The sequence below is a fragment of the Marmota flaviventris genome, chromosome 19 (genome assembly GCF_047511675.1).
Source record: "Marmota flaviventris isolate mMarFla1 chromosome 19, mMarFla1.hap1, whole genome shotgun sequence".
NCBI classification, from domain to species: Eukaryota; Metazoa; Chordata; class Mammalia; order Rodentia; family Sciuridae; genus Marmota; species Marmota flaviventris.
Window position 1 is genome coordinate 27,155,176 of NC_092516.1, and position 16,353 is coordinate 27,171,528.

The 16,353-nt window shown below is 60.2% G+C and overlaps 1 protein-coding gene across 4 annotated transcripts in view; it reads right to left on the minus strand.

Annotated features, from left to right (window-relative positions):
• Positions 1–436: 436 nt before the first annotated feature.
• Positions 437–16,353, minus strand: part of Gtf2ird1 (GTF2I repeat domain containing 1) — an 80,493-nt gene continuing 64,576 nt past the window's right edge. For all 4 annotated transcript variants that reach the window (XM_071605402.1, XM_027948541.2, XM_071605401.1 and 1 more), the window contains 5 exons: positions 4,886–4,963; positions 4,506–4,698; positions 3,635–3,672; positions 1,699–1,832; positions 437–636 (listed from right to left, as the gene is read on the minus strand). In XM_071605402.1, coding sequence (XP_071461503.1) covers positions 568–636; positions 1,699–1,832; positions 3,635–3,672; positions 4,506–4,698; positions 4,886–4,963 — 512 coding nt within the window. In that variant the 3' untranslated portion in view covers positions 437–567. The remainder of the gene's footprint in view (positions 637–1,698; positions 1,833–3,634; positions 3,673–4,505; positions 4,699–4,885; positions 4,964–16,353) is intronic.

Below are 16,353 nucleotides of genomic sequence, written 5' to 3' on the forward strand. Positions count from 1 at the left end.
TATGGGCTCATGCCTTGACACCCAGACTTCACCTAGGTCCTGGGCCCAGGGGGTCCCTGCTGTCACTCCTGCCTGTGCCAGCTCAGCCCCAAGCAGGAAGGATGAGGGACCCCCCCAGGCCCCAGCTCACAGGCAGGCTGTAGGGTGGGGAGGTGGCTTCATGTAACTGGCAGAAGACCCAAGACTTGTGGCTCAGGCCACTGCCTGGTGGAGGCCTGTCAGTGGCTCTTCTGTCTCCTGTGGCTTCTTGTCCTCAGGTCCCATGCCCCTGGTGGCAAAGAAACGAATGATGTCTGTCCCTAGACAGTGGGGCCTGAACTGGGCCTCCTCTGCCTGTCCCCAGCGGCAGTCACAATTCCAGAAGAGAACACACACAGTGAAGAGCAAAGCCAACTTTTTTTTTTTTTTTTTTTTTTTACTTATTTAAAAAGGCCTTCGCGGCAGGAATATAGTGTAAAAATCATTGGAAAAACTAAAAGGCATCGATACATATCCGAATATACACTTTGTACATAAATTACATTTCCTTTAGTCTTTCTGAGTGAGGTCCTGGGTCAGCTCTGAGGTCTAGTAATTAAGAGGTCCCGGGAGCTGCGTGTTGAGGCCGGCATAGTCCACCATGTACATTGGCCATTGCTAGAGAGAGGGGACAAATGTACCGGGTTAGGACTCCAGGTGATGCAGAGAGGACACCAGACGCTGAGCTCTGCTCCGTCAAGGGCTTCCTACGCCCGATTTATTTTGGGGCCATTGAAGCCCAGAGAGGGGATGTGACCTCTCCAAGGTCACACAGTTCAGCAGTAGCTGAGAAGGTGGGCTGGGGGTCTATGACTTCCCACCTGTGTCCCAGAGACTCCTTGTGTGGACAGTCAGGGGCACGGTGGCAGGGGGCTGAGGAAGCTGTCCTGTCCCTGGGCTGTGTGTGGAGGTGGGAATCCTCTATGGGCATCCAGACATTCAGGCAGGGACAAGGTCAAAGTCTGGACTTCGGGGGCTCCAGTGAAGGGTTGGGGGAGACAGTGTGGTCACGGAACCAAGAAGCCCTAAGGTCATTTTCACATGTGCTCAAATATCCCCCCCATTAGGACTCAAGATTTATTTTTTTCCCCTGGAACTGGGGATTGAACCCAGGGTGCTCTACCCCTGAGCTGCATCCCAGCCCTTTTGATTTTGTGTTTTGAGGGTCTTGCCAAGTTGCAGAGGCTGGCCTCAAACTTGTGATCCTCCTGCCTCAGCCTCCTGAGTCTCTGGGACTACAGGCCTGCGCCACCGTGCCTGGCTGGACTCAGGGTTGCTAAGCCAGATGTGTCCCTAATGGGGTTTCCCTTGGACAGGAGAGACAGATGCGCGTAACACAGTGGCACTGATGGAATTCTGGAGCTGGGCTCTCCATCCAGCATGGGTTGGTCCACCCTTGAATCCTGTTGTCTTCTTCTACACAGCGGGGTGACACCCCCACCTCGAGGAGCCCGCTGAGGCTCGGACAGACCCTGGGTCCTGTCTGTGAGCACTGGCAGGAGGGGCTGTCTCATGGGGGGACAGGCTGAGGCAGCTGCACCGGGAGGCAGGAGGGCCTGCTCAGAGCCCAGAGCCTCCCCGAGGAGCCCCCACCCCACCTCCTGGAGCAGGCAGCCCCGCCCGAGCGAGGGGCAGAGGCCAGAGAGAAGCTTGGCGGAGTCCAGGTCTGTGCAACTTTACCACGAGTGAGATCTGGTTGGTGGGGGCCACAGACTCCGGGTTGGAGGACGAGGAGGAGGACGAGGAGGAGGAGGAGACGGAGTTGCCTTCGGAGACCCGCTTTCTCTTGCGCTTGGGGACGTTGCTGTCTTTGGCTGGGGGGAGAAAGGCTGCTGAGGGGGGATGGTGCGGGTAGGGGGCTTCTCTCAGCCTGGGAGCTCCCTGCAGGAGGCCGGGCTTTCAGGGTCAGGGTCAGCACTGCAGACATCAGCCCGCCCCGTGGTGGTCAAGACTATGCTCCTCTGCAGACCCACCCAGGGCCACTGGCTCCCGCTCTGGCTCCGGCTCCCACCACCTGCCTGCCTGGCTCACCCTGCATCAGCGGCTTCCAGGTCGACCTCCCCAGAGGCTCAGTGCAGGCCCTGGTTCCCCCTCCCGCTCCCCAGAATGCCCAGCTCCCTTCCTGGGGCCAGTACCCGTCCTGCCCGCAGCCTTGGGAGTGCGGTATGAATAGGTCTTGCAGGCAGCTGGGCCTGGTGGCACATGCCTAGAGTCCCAGCTGTTTGGGAGGCTGAGGCAGGAGGATTGCTTGAGCCCAGGAGTTCAGGGCCAGTCTGCATCTTGCTGCGAGACCCATGAGATACTGCACAAAGCTCTCCCCCACCGCCTGTTTTTTGTTGTTGTTGTTGTTGTTATTGGGGACTGAACCCAGGGCACTCTCTCCCACTGAGCCACATCCCATCTTTTTTATTTTTATTTTTTTGGTACCAGGGATTGAATTCAGGGACACTTGACCTCTGAGCCCTATCCCCAGCTCTTTTCTGTATTTTATTAGACAGGGTCTCAATGACTTGCTTAGCGTCTTGCTAAGTTGCTGAGGCTGGCTTTGAACTCGTGATCCTCTTGCCTCAGCCTCCTGAGCAGCTGTGATCACAGGTGTGTGCCATGGTGCCTGGCTTGTGCACGGCTCTTGGCACAGTGTCTGGCACCCAGCCAATGCTCAGAGACTGGGGACAGGTCCTAATTGTGTGACTACTGAGATGAAAGCTCCTCTGCACAACAGGTGCACCCCAGTAGAAAGAATCTCTGGGGCACAGAAGCCTAATGTATCAACTTCTCTGAGTCAAAATGGGGGGAAACAGGATGTGAGACTTAGCACACAAGGCTAGCACACAGTAGGACTCTAGGTATTTCGTTGCTGCTGGGTAAGTGGATACGCACGTATGAGACTCACAGCAAAGCTTTGTACCTATGTGCTATTGGAGTCTTTTATCTTCCTTTCTTTCTTTTCTTTTTTTTTTTTAAGAGAGAGAATTTTTTTAATATTTATTTTTTAGTTTTCAGCGGACACAACATCTTTGTTTGTATGTGGTGCTCAGGATTGAACCTGGGCCGCACGCATGCCAGGCTAGCGTGCTACCGCTTGAGCCACATCTCCAGCCCTTATCTTCCTTTCTTTTATTGCCAGGCTGAGGATTGAGGCTGGCCTTGAGCGGTGGGACAGGGCTGTACCCCTGAGCACGGTCCTGTGCGCTACAGAATTCGTGTTTGGGGCTTAACCGCATGGGAACCTAAAGGCTGCAGGGGGGATGGGACCCAGGTGCTCTTAATCACCGAGCCACGTCCTCAGCCCTTTTTATGTTTTGAGACAGGGCCTGGCTGAACCGCTGAGGACGGCTTTGAATTTGTGATCCGCCTGCCTCAGCCTCAGGATACAGTCACTGGGATTATGGAGATGGAAAAATATCAGGTGCCACCATGGGTCTCTCGGTGTAGTGGCACCGGTGGCCTAAAGATCCCTCCCCAGGCCACCACGCCCTCCTGAGGCACTGCCTCTGCCTGAAAGCAGCTCCCCTATCACTAGATACTGCCACCTGTGTCTGCTGGCAGACAACTAAGTTCTCTGGACTCTGGTCCCCCTGAGGCAGAAGGGTGGCCGCCTCAGCCTCCAACTCACCTGGCACCTTGGCATCGTTGCAGAGTTCTGCAAAAGGCCTGGAAAAGAAAGGGATGAGGTGGGGTCAGAAATGAGGCGCCCCCTCCTCACCTGCTCCCTGAACATGAGCTACAGCCTGGGGACGTGAGATGCCTCTGCGGTCCTCACACTCGAGCCTGCTGGGATGTCATGTGCTGCCACAGGCCCAAAGCAACAGGACCAAGTGACCAGGCACCGCAATCTCTCAAACCCTGAGCCAGCTGGGTGCACTGGCGCATGCCTGTCATCCCAGAGGTCTTGGGAGGCAGGAGGATCCCAAGTTCAAGGCCAGCCTCAGCAACTTAGCAAGGCTGTGTCTCAAAATTATAAAAACAACAATAAAAAACAGCTGGGATGTAGCTCAGCAGCAGAACACCCCCAACATTCAATCCTCAGTACCACAAAAACACCAAAACCCAAATATGCTCACCCCAAAAATGTACCACAGTGTTGCCCGTGCTAGGAAAACTGTAGGTCTCTGTTTCCTTGTTCTAATTCTCAACTTGGCCACCTGTGCGGGCAGGTATTTATTTTTGGCGCTGGGGATCTACCCTTGAGCCATGCCCCCAGCCTCTTACATTTCTAATTTTGAGACAGGGTCTCACTAAGTTTCTTAGGCCTCGCTAAGTTGCTGAGGCTGGCCTTGAACTTGCGATCCTCCTGCCTCTGCCTCTGGGGTCACTAGCATTACAGGTGTGCGCCACTGTACCTGGTGGCATGTACTGCTTTTAAATCTGAAAACTGTCAAATAAATGATTTTTGGCTTCTGGCCTTTTGATCAGGGACCCCCAACCCTGGCGGGGCTGGTCTCCAGGAGTCCCCTCTCCCATGGCCCCTGGTGCCGGTCACTCACTGGAGCTGGTTGATGATGACCATGCGCACGTGTTCCCGGGCCTTCAGGATCTTCTCCAGCCGGTGGATGTCATAGGTGTTGGGGTTCCGGAAAGGGATGTCATCGGGCAGGCCCGTGACCTCCACGGCGTCTGGGCTGTCTCGGATCAGCTTGTAAGGAACCAGCACCGGGCGGTTCAGGCCCAGGGCCTCCCCTGGAGGGTGAGGGGGACAGTGGTCTCTGGTCACATCTCTAGGGGGAGGGCTCAGCTGTCATCTCACCCCAGGAAGGTGTCACAGTCAATAAACTCGCAGGGCCAATGAGGGCAGATCTGTCTGGGTGGGCTGTAGGGGGTGCCCAGGGCTGGCCTGCAGACTCGCATGGCCGCAGGGGACACTGACCGTACTTCTCGTTGAAGAGCTCCTTCACCTGCTCCCGGAGGATCACCTTCTCCCCGAGCCTGTTGGCGTCATCCTCATCTGCCGAGGAAGACGGGGGGCTTGAGGGTCCCCACAGGCCTCTCCTGCGAGGGGCCCCTGGCCTGTGTCTCTGGGCTCCCCCCGTGCACCCCACACTTCCCAAGCAGCACCCTCAGATCAGAGGAGGCACAGCCCAGGGTGACGCCAGGGGTGTCACTAGTCACAGCCTCTCCAGGTGCAACAGAGACTCTTAGGATGTGACATAGGAAGGGAATTGGGGTGACCGCCCCTTCTGCAGGTCTGAGGTGGCCCCCAGGACTATCAGGATGGGTGGGGAGAGGCTGAAGGGTGACCCTGACCTGGAGTGGCCCACGGGGAGGTGCCCAATAGCCCAGCCTGGGCCAGCGCCTGGTGACACCCGTGAACGTCCTGGAGGAGACGGGCATGGGCACCCCGGCCACCTTGCCCAGGCCTGAGTGGGAGCCACCTCTGGGGTCTCCACAAGGTCCTTGCGCAGCCCCTCCTGGCTGCCTGGACGTGCCCTTCCTGTGCTCCTTGGCCTAGAGGAGTCCCTGGTGTTGGGCCAGGGCCCTGGCCATGGGGACAGAGGGACAGGCGGGCCTCTGCAGGGAGACAACTCCTGCTCTGACCTTGGGGACCCAGTTCTGTTGAGGAGCTGACCCAGGCTGCGGGTCCCAGGCCGGGCTCCACCTGCCCGTCAGACCCGCCTGGGGGCCTGGTCTGTCCACATGCACTCCCCCATGGGGGGCTTAACGCATGGCGCTGGGCATCGGCTCGGCCTGACCCCCCTTCCCAGAGTCCCCTCAACGGCTGCTGAGTCCCCGACGCCTATTGTAAGTGTCAGTTGTCCCAGACAACCCCTCCCCATGTCCCCACCTCAGAGGACTATGTCCTCCTCAGATGCACCAAGACCCCTGGCTCAGCACCCCAGGCCCCCCTCCCAATGGCCTTCAGGACCCCGATATGGTAAGAACCAGCCTGATCCTTCCCCAGACCCAGGCAGGGACCAGATGGGCTCTGGGTGAAGGGCCTGCAGCAGAGCCTTTCCTCCTGTCCCCTGCCACCGAGGATCCCTGTGGTGGCAGACATGGCAGCACCCACACAGGACAGGGAAAGATGGCCGGGACTGCAAACCCATGTGTGCCAAGCCTATCACAGCCGAGGAAATGGGCTCAGTGAGGTTGACTGGCCCAAGGTCACCCAGCTACAAAGTGACAGTGCCAGTCCATCTGCCTGACCTCGGAGCCCTGGTCTTTCCACTCCCTCACAAGCCTTGGGTCCCAGAAGTCTGCTCCCCCATGGAGAGGCGTGGTCTGTGGGGTGTCCTGTGACCCCTGCCCACCACCCACAGCTCGACCTCGAAAGGAAATGGGCGGGACCCCCAAGACAGGGCCCTCTGAGCTGAGGCCTCTGTGGTCACCAAGCAAGGACAGGGGTGGCTGCCTTGTGCACACAGGGTGCAGCAGACCTGACCTGGCCCTGTGGCCCGAGGGCGGTGTGGACAGAGAGGCTAAGATGGAGTCCTGAGATGGAGACCTGAGCCGCACTGTCCTGGGCTGGACACCCAGCTGTGGAGGGCCAGGACTCAGTCAGAGCTGGCCCATGTCATTCCCCAGGGATGTTTCTAGAGCGCCATTCACGCTGGACAGGGTGCTGTCCCTGGGGACCTAGCAGGGGACGTGGTGTGAGGTGACCCCAAAGCTTCTGTGTGAGACAGTACAAGAAAGTTCAGAGGCGAGCCACTGGGTGGTGACATCCTTGGCCCCTCAGTGTGTCAAGCCTGTGGGGGATTAGCTGGGTGGTGACTGCAGACGGGGGTGTGGCCAGAGGAGCCCTGTCCCTCTGCTTCCTGATGCCACGTCCCCAGCTGCTCCCCTCTGCCACCCTCTTCTGCCACAATGTTCCTTCTGACCTCGAGGCCAGTGCGCTGGGGCCAGTGCTGTGTGCGGACGGAGTATTCTGCCCAGCACCAGTGAATCCGATCGTACCCATTTGGAAGATATTTCCGTACCGTACATTCCCCTGCTTGTTCCCAAAGTGCTCAGAAATAAAGCTTTTTCTTTGCTCTTTAGCTTAGGGCAACTTCAACATCGGACACCGTGAGCCCCGAGTGAACTTTTCCTCCTCCAAAATTGTCCTCGTCAGGCCTTTTGGTCCTGGCGATGGAAAAGCTGACCCCAATTGCCCAGCACCCAGCCCTGCCCTTGTGTGCTGTGGGACACCTAGTTGCCTTAGGAGATGGCAGTCGGGTCTGCCAACTGCCACTAGGTGGCCGACAGGAGCAAGTGGCAGGGGCCTGACCCAGCTGGGGGCCAGAGATGGGTTCTCAGAGGTGACAGCCACAAGGGACCTGAGGAACTGGGCTGCAGCCTCACCGCACGCTGAGACTCCTCACTGGGACTTCGGAAGCGGGTGTGAGGCATAAGAGGCACCAGGAGCCCTGGGGTCCTGTGGATGCTTGGCTCAAGATGCCCCAGAGGAAACCTCCCCTGCTTCCTGGGGGGCCTGGCCCTGGGCTGGGATGAGCACTTGCTCAGCACGCAGGGGCCCCCGCTGGCCGTGAACCTGGGAGCCTCCTGTCTCAGCCTCCCAAGGTGCTGGGATCACAGGTGGGGCCACTGAGTCCAGCAAGATTTTTCTTAAGGGATGAGTTTTGGAGCGAAATGGGGCAGGGAAGGCTGGAGGGGGGGAGGAGACCCTGCCCTCTGGGAACTCGAGGCCACTACTTGGGCAGTGCGGGCAAAGGAGGGAGCAGCTCTGGGAGGAACCCTGACCACAGATGGGCACCCTCTCCAGCCCCGGGACCCGCCCTCCCTGCTGAACAGGGGGAAGGGCAACTTGGGGAAGGGAGGTGCCCAGCAGCGTGGCCTTTCCTGATGTGAACTGTGGCCACTGCCTGTGACGGAGGTGGCTTGCCCCCATGCCTTGGTCAGCCCGCGGGAGGAGCCAAGATCCCTGCAGATCCAGATGGCCCAGCCAGTGGGTTGTGTGGCCGGGAGTGGCCCTTCCCCACAACCAGGCCGTGGCACACCCATTGTCTGGACTGTGGCTATCACCAGGGAGCCCGGGGCTGTTGTGGGCAGCAGTAGCCAGGACTGGGCAGGCTGTGCCTCTGGGTCTGCTCACAGGCAAGACAAAGATCAGGGAACCCAGGACCTGCTGGGGACACCGCAGGGTGGCCACAGCCCGAGGGCCTCCGAGACTCTGGCTGCCCAGGTTCAAATCCCGCCTCTGTCCTCAGCTGTGACCCTGGGCAAGTCCCTCTCGCAGTCTTGTCTGTAGCAGTGACAGCAGCAGGGCCCGTGAGCAGGCACAGAAACGCCCAGCCGGCAGGTCAGGGCAGCGGTGGCCGCTCTTCCAGGCACGTTAGCAGGCCTAGGCCACGGGGGAGGTGAAGGGTATGTCCTGCCTGAAGGGGGTCTTCAGGGCCAGCGATGAGGAGGGTCCCTGGCCCAGGAGAGACAGCAAGACGACCCTGAGTCTAACCCTAATGCTGAGTGGGACTTGGAAGGTCACTCAACCTCTCTGGGCCTCAGTGTCCCTATCTTCCAGGGGGAATCCTGGCCCGTTGCAGGATCTAGTAGCACATGCAGAAGAGCACTACGAAAGTTTCAGATCCCTGCCACCAGTCAGGATGTCCCTGCTGTCCTTAGTTCCAGGCCTCAATCCTCCTATAGTCCCAGGAAGGTAAATTTCACAAATGAAAACTTTCTAGGCCTCTGAAGTTCGCTCTCAAGCTCCCTGGGGCTGTAAGGAAAGACGTCAAGATGCACCGCGCGCCCCCTGCTCACCGTGCACTGGTGGGGAGGGGTTCTCAGACCTGCTCCTGAGAGCCTTCCACCAAGTCCCTTGAAACTGTCCCTTCTCTGGGTCCCCAGGGCTCTTCTCAACCCCTCAGGGCCCAGACACACCAGAGCTATCAAGCTCCCGAGTCCAAGACTGTAGTGGGGGGCTGCTGGGGTGGCACTCATGCCGCCCTTTCACAGAGCACTTAGAAGCCTGTGGGTGGGACGGGCACAGAGCCAGGACAGGCAGGAGTGGGCCCTGGTGCCCCCCATGCCCACGTGCAGCCCACACTCTCCCGGGGCCTTCCTGCCTGGGGCTGGGGTGCCAGTTAGATGAGGCACCAGAGGGTGGCTCAGCCCTGGGCCCCACCTCTCCTTGGGTGGGGCTCAGGACGATCGGAGGCCACATGGGAGACATCTGCACCCCCCACCCCCCGTCATGGTCGCCTGGTGGTGCCCACCGCCAAACAGCAACCTGGGGAAGCTGCAAGCGCCCTGTCACCTGGCCTGCAGCCTCTGCCCACAGGAGTGAGGCCAGCCAGCCTGGGAGGACGGGGGTCTGCTCTGGTTTTCTGAGCTGTTCCTTCATGTGCGGTGGGGACAGGAGAGGGCACAGATCCCAGGACAGGGGCTGCCGCACACTGGCCCTGGCACTTGGGATGTGGCTCACGACCACCCGCTGGGCCTCGCTGTCCTTTGGACACCAGGGGATCTGCCAGTTCTGACTCCACGCTGGGTGGTGCAGACAGGATCAGGAGCACCACCAGGGGGTGCTGTTGTCCCCAGCCCCTGGGGAGTCCAGGGCCTGAAGACCCCATTATGGTCCCCATGCCCAAGTGACCTGGTCATGATAGCAAATCAGGGTTACACAACACGCCTTCAGACTCCTGACCACCCATAAGGATGGGCCACCTGCCCCAATGGACAGATGGTGACAGGCGTGCACCGCGGTCCCGGCTTATTCAGCCTTAGAGAACCTTCTACGTGTGAGGCCTCTGCTAAGTCCAAAGGGAACTTGGGGTGTGGTGTCCAGCTGGGAGACGGGTCAGCAGACTGACACTCACCTTCAGCAGGACACAGGCACTGAGGTGGAGCCTGGGCAGGCTTTGGGGGGTGACGGGTGAGGTCCTGGGCTCGGGTGGACTGGAAGCCAGCATCGCGGCTATTCTGCTGGGACCCCGGGCCCAGGGAGCAGGTGTGTGCACAGGGTGGCCGTCTAGGTGTGCGCTGGGCACCCACAAGCAGGTGCACTGGTGAGCCCCGCGCGGGGCGTGAGTGATGGGTAGCCCTGCTCGGGCTGAGCGTCTCTGCACACGCACACAGCCAGCCTGTGACAGGACCCTGCACACCTCCTTCCTCCCTGCGCCTCTCCTGCGTCCCTGCTCCTGCTCTCACCGGTCACTCCAGAGACCTCAGCTGGAAGAGTGTGGAGGGAGCTACTTCTAAGATGGAGGCCAGAAGGAGGAGGTTTCCAAAGCTGGACAAGGAAAGGACATGGACCCCCACCCCCATCCACCAGGAGGAGGCAGCCCAGCCTGACTTCAACCTCCTGAGACTAGCACTGGACTTCTGGCCTCTGAACCAGAAGGTGGCACACAGATGTCTTAAGCCACTAAGTCCAGTTGGCCACCACAATGGGCCACTTTCACAGAGAAACGTCCTGAAGGTCCAGCCTACAGCCCAGCCTCCCTGTGCCTACCACCTGCCAAACAGCTCTCGGTGCATCCACCCGGCTCGGCGTCCCCTTGCTGAAGTCCACTGAGGGCCCCGATATTTAGGGGACAAAGCTCACCGCCCCCCGCCAAACAGGGCCTCGCTGAGGGACCAGTTTCCCACTCTCCTCCCTGAAGCGGGGTCTCCCTGTGCTGCCCAGGCCGGCCCTGATGCCCGGCTCAAGCCCCACACCTGGCCAAGGCGTCCACATGCTGCCTGCCAAATTCCTTCTGGCCTTCCCTGTCCCATCCCAGGTCCCCGCAGAAAGGTCACGGAAAACTCAGCTTCACGGGGCCAATAACAGGGACTTGGGGTGCCCTGACTTCACGGGTCACAGCGGGTATCTCTGTTCCCTCTCCACTCTGTGTGGCAGTGGTAGCCCTAGGCAGGGGACTGTGTCTTCCGTCACCAAGGAGCAGCACCCACCGACCTGTAGGACACTAACCAGCCTCTGGGTGCCGGGCCCTACATACTCCATTACGGTTTAGATGTGCAGTGGCCCCAGAAGCTCCTGTGGGACAGTGGAGTCATAACTGGGTGGTGACTGGAGCAGGTGGGGTGTGGCTGGAAGAGGTGGCCCCTAGGGGTGGCCTTGCCCTGCCTCACCCTGGGCCCAGACAATGGACCTGGCTGTACATGGACTGAGCCCCCCCAAAACGTCCTTTCCTCTAATTGTCCTTGTGTCTTTCAGTCACAGTGTGAAAAAGCTGACTGGGACATTCCTGGGTGACCTCACTGTCCCAGGGCTTTAAACACCAGGTCCGAGCTCGGGAATCTCTAATTACACCTCTGGCTGTGGCTGCTCCCCTGGACCCCAGCTTCTGCCCTGAGAGCTGAAGCCCCAGACAGAGTGTCCCACCCACCCAAGGCCTGGCACCTCCTCCGGCCAGAAGCGCGCTGGCCCTGGCTGCCCCCACAGCCCGCATCAGCAAATTCTTTGGGCTTTAGCTACAAAAGACACCCAGAGTCAGGGACTGCCTGACAGCAACTGCTCTTAGCCCTGCCTGTCCTGGGCGCGACAGCCAGGGGGCTCCTCTCAACCCTGAGTGGGGGAGCCTGCCCATGCCCCCTGCCCAGAGCTGCACTGGCTCGCAAGTCGCAAGTCCCAAGCTGGCCCTTCCTCGGCTCACACACCATCTTCCCTCCTGTTCTTGCCTCATCTCTGGCAATTTCCCCTGCTCTTTCTCCAACACTTGGCAGGTGACCCCAGGGCCTTTGCAGAGGGGCCTTCTCCGCCTGCAATGCTTTTCCCTGCTCCCTGGTCAGCGCTGCTTCCTTCAGGCCTCTACTCTGGGGCCACTCCTGGGCCACCACCTGCCTAGGCCTGGGGTTCGGCGCCGTGTAGAACACATGTGTGAGGCCCCGGGTTCGACCCAGCGCTGCCGGGAGACGGAGCGCCTCAAGCCCCGCCCTCACCCGAGCATGTCCACAGCACTTCCGGCTTTGCAGATTGTCCCTTTATGTCCCCATCAGGAGGTGAGCCCCATGACGCAGGTTTTTACTTTTGTTTCTTTCTTTCTTTTTTTAAATCAGTGTCAATCAAGAGGCCAGCCCCAGACACCAGGACCTGGCCCGGTGTCTCTGTTGCTCACAGACAGCGTGACTGTGCCTGTGCTGGCCCCCTGCTGGCCAGTCCCCATGGCACTTACAGAGATTGGGCTGTGTCCCCATCCCTACCTCCTGTTCTGCCACCTGAGTGTCCCCCACCCCACCCTGTGGGCTGGAAAGACCCAAGCCATCCAGCAGACCACAGGCGGAGCCTGGCTTCCTGCCCATCCCTCTGCCTCTGCTTCCACCATTTGACAAGACCTGCATGGGCCAGGTGCCTGGTGACCGCCGCACCACGCGCTGACCTCAGTACAGCCCAGCCCAGATGGAAGGACCAGGCTGTTCCGGTGGCCTGGACCACCCTCACTGCCTGTCCTAGCTGAGCACCCTCCCCGCGTCCCTGGGATCCACCCACGGCGCCCACTCTATGCAGGGCAGGGTGTGTCTGCCCACAGAGGCCTCTCAGCCCCGCCCAGCAGATGCCAGCTTTCCCTGGGAAGGCAGAAGGGGATCATTACTGGGGCCTAATTAACAAAGCACAGCAGAGATAATTAAGTAGAGAAACAGGCTGGCGCTGGAGCCGGGTATCTTTAGAAACCCGAGGAAGGACGGTTTTATTTTGAGCTCTCAAGATGACAGAGTTGCAAGGGTGGAGAGGGGTGGGGACGGCGGGGAAGGGAGGCAGGCCCTGAGGGGTGAGTGCCCGAGTGACTAGGGACATGGAAAGGACTCGGGTCTCCAACAACAGGAGAGAGGTGGGAGGAATCACAGAGGGTGTTCCTGTTCCAGGGGACCCTGAGGAAATGGAGGCCCAGTGGAATTAACTTATCCAAGATCAGAGACAGTAAGTTAACTTATCCAAGATCATAGCTAGTAAGTTAACTTATCCATATTCACAGGCAGTAAGTCAACTTATCCAAGATCATACAGGTCAGAAATGGTAGAAAAAAGTCCTGAGGGGGTAAAAGTGACCTGTTCCTGCTGCTGACACTGTCCAACCCCTCTCTGCACCCCTACTGCCTTTCCCATCAGGGCACCCTGGCCCAGCTCCAGCCCTCTTTTCTAGGAAGCCCACCCTACACAGCACCTGCAGATGACAGGAGACCCCACAGACAGAGGCCTAGCAGCATCTCTGGGGCCCTGTCCACCTGGGTCCCAGGACCACAGCCCTCGCTGGGTAGGCCTTTCGCCGCAGCTGAGCTGCTCCAGCTGGGCCCCAGAGCATGCTGGAGGCCTGAGCTGCGCAGAGTGAAGTGGCCATTTTAGCAGCTCGTGATCCGACCCTGCCTTCAACTGAAACTTAGTGGGACGTTCCGAGTGAACCACAGGGACATCCTCAATCGAGCTGGGGCCCGCGGGCTGCTCAGGCTCGGGGAGCTGCGGGGACGTCAGCGCAAGAGCTTGCCAAGGCCGGGTCTGCAGGGTCCAGTCCACGCTGCAAAGCCGGGCCTTCCAGGCCCTCCACGCTCAGCCTGGCCGCCTCTCGCCTCCCACCTGCTGAGCGCCACTGCCCCTCCCCCTCTGGCCGTGATGGGAGCCCAGGGAGGCCCTGGGGTGGGCACGGGGTTCCCGCAGTGTCCCCCACTGTCTGACGAGGTCGCAGAGGCTCAGGCAGGCAAACTGACTTGCCGGAGTCACACAGCAAGTCGGCAGCTCTGCTCTGCCTCTGAGGTCCCCGTGCTCTGGGAGGGGCTTCCCGAGACTGTCACTCAGGCTAGCAGGTTCCCAAACAGGGAGAGGAGCAGCCTGCCACTGCAGGGGGAGTGGGTCCCACCCCAGCCCTTCCCCCAGACTGGCCCCGAGGAGAGCCACCACGGGTAGGGACCTCAGGCTCAGACACAGGCAGGAAGAGCCCTTCTGTCCCCACCTGCAGGGAGCCCTGTCGGAAATGGCCTCCCTAGTGAGTGCCTGCCCCAGCTTGGCTTAAATGCCTTGAGTGACGGGGAGCTTACTATCTTTCATGGCTTTTAAAAAAGTTTTTTTTTTTTTAAATAAAAAAAAAATTGTTTTTGATACTGGTGATGAGACCCAGGGTGCTCTACCGCTGAGCCACATCCCAGGCCTCTCTGCATCTTCTTTAACTGAGCTGCTGAGGCTGGCTTTGACCTCGCAGTCCTCCTGCTTTGGCTTCCCCAGCCGCAAGGATCACAGATGAGCGCCCCCTGCACCTGGCTACCCCCATGTTCTTGGGTTGGTTCTCCTGACCCACAAACTCTGCGGCTGGCTCTGCTCTGCTCCTGCACTGGCTCTGTTCCTCAGGGTGGCCACTGCCCCCACCCCATGGCCACCCTGCCTGCGTCAACCACCACTCGGACCCCACCAGCTGCACCCATGTCTCCAGGTGTCTCCCAGGCCTGCAGACCCTGCCTTGGGGACCAGTACCACCTTCACCCTTCTGGAAGTTTCCACCCTCCTCCCTTCTGGCTTCCCCTCACTAGAGACCTATTGCCCACTGCCGCTGCCCACCACCCTCCCTTGGCTCCAGTGCCCAGATCTTCCTTCTCTAGCCTACCACGGTAACCGCAAGACCATGAAAACCTCCTGATGTCATGTGGGTGGCTGAAAAACCCCTCAATGCCACAAAATCAAGCCTGTTGTCAGCCTGGCCGGCCTGGCCTTCCAGTCAAGGCCCCGTGTGATTCTGGCCGCAGCTCTGCTAACTCCGCCCCCTGCTGCCCCACGTCCCCAGCGCCCAGGCTCAGGCCACGGAGACTCTGCCTCGCTGTGGCTTGGTTTGCTCAGCTACAGATGGGACCCTTGACAGCACCTCCCTCCCTCCCAGGGGCAGCTGGAGTCTGGGGGAGGCTGGCAGCCCCAGGCCTGGCACCCAGGCACCCGGCAAGTGTGGGGCAGCCAGGGAGGGAGCTCTCCCTGCCAGGATGTGGGTGGCTGGCCCTGGGAGGTGACAGCCCAGACCCTTCCCTGGCCCCAGTGCAGGGGAGAGGGCTGGTCTCTGCAGCAGGCGGCCTCACCCTGGCGTGGAGACCAACCTGCTCCTGCCCCTTCCGGGGACTTCAGCTGCAGACAGACAGGCCCGGGTGGCCCAGACCCCTCCTTGCCTCTCGGTGACCAGCGGTCAAACTTCCCAGGCCCTTTTCTTCTTTCTAGCCCTCATTCCACCTTCTGGTGACCCTTCCTGGGAGAGATGGCAGTCCCCTGCCCCCGCCCCTAGTGGGCGGCTCCTCCTGCCACCCCCAGCCTCCCCACTATCCCTAGGCGCCATCGCTCCCTCCCGGCCCTGGCTAAAGGCCCTCTGCAGCTCGGTGGCTCCTCTCCCACCCCCGCCCGCAGGACATTGCCGCACAGTGACCCAGGCCTCCCCCACCTGTGAGCTGCCCCCTCCATGGTCCCAGGTGTCATGGCCTCCCCTGTGGCGGCATCCCCCTGGGCTTCAGGCCTATGAGGTCCCCTCTCTCCACACCCAGGCGCTGGAGGTCCCGGGGCGCAGGCTTGAACCGTGGCTCACACACCCACCGTCAACCAGGTTCATGAGCCAAGTTCACCCGCTATGATGGCTGCCAGCCACGTGTCTCGGGCGGATGGTCCCTGGTTTGCAGGCCTCACTGCCTGCCACTCAGATCTGCTCCTCGTTGTCCCCACCACATGGGGACTTTGTTCCTCTAGTGCTCAGGATGTCTTTCTTCAGCACTGGGGACTGAACCCAGGGTCTCTACCACTGAGCCACACCCACCCTTTTTATTTTTTTATTTAGAGACACGGTCTCACTGAGGTGCTGAGGGCCTCTCTAAGTTGCTGGGGCTTTGAACTCAGGATCCTCCTGCCTCAGCCTCCTGAGCTGTCGGGATTATAGGGCCACTGCACCTGGCTCCTGGGCCATTCTTAATAGTGTCCTCCTACCACCCAAGGGGAAGTCCCCGTTCCCCACACCTCACCCTAGCACCCTGCCCAGCACACCCCCGGCCCCCTGGCTCCACCCTCCTGCCCTGCCCTGGACCTTCAGAGGGCTCCCTGGGCACAGAGGGACCTAGAGGCCAGACGAGGGGCTGTCGGGAGCCCTCCCCCGGCTACTCCCCAAAGCCTGCTGGTCACTCCAAGGGGCTTCTCTGAATGACCTGCTGCCCACACTCCCGGTGCCTTCCCACAGGAAGGCAGGAGAGAGGCTTCAGGACGTGCGTGCGGGGTGAGGGCTCTCAGGCTTCCTCTGCCCCATAGAACAGGGCCGAGGGCTGAACCTGCCCCCAGGGCGAGCATGACCCTTCCTTTCCTGTTGCCAAACCCACTTAAAAATGGGCACAGCCCAGGGCAGCCCAGCCAGGACCTCTCCTCCTGCAAAAGGGAGCAGACTGGCCGGCGGCGCCTCACTCCCCGCTCTCGCCTGCAGAGGGAGGCCTGGCCATCCTCCCAGGCTGCCCGCGCAGCAGG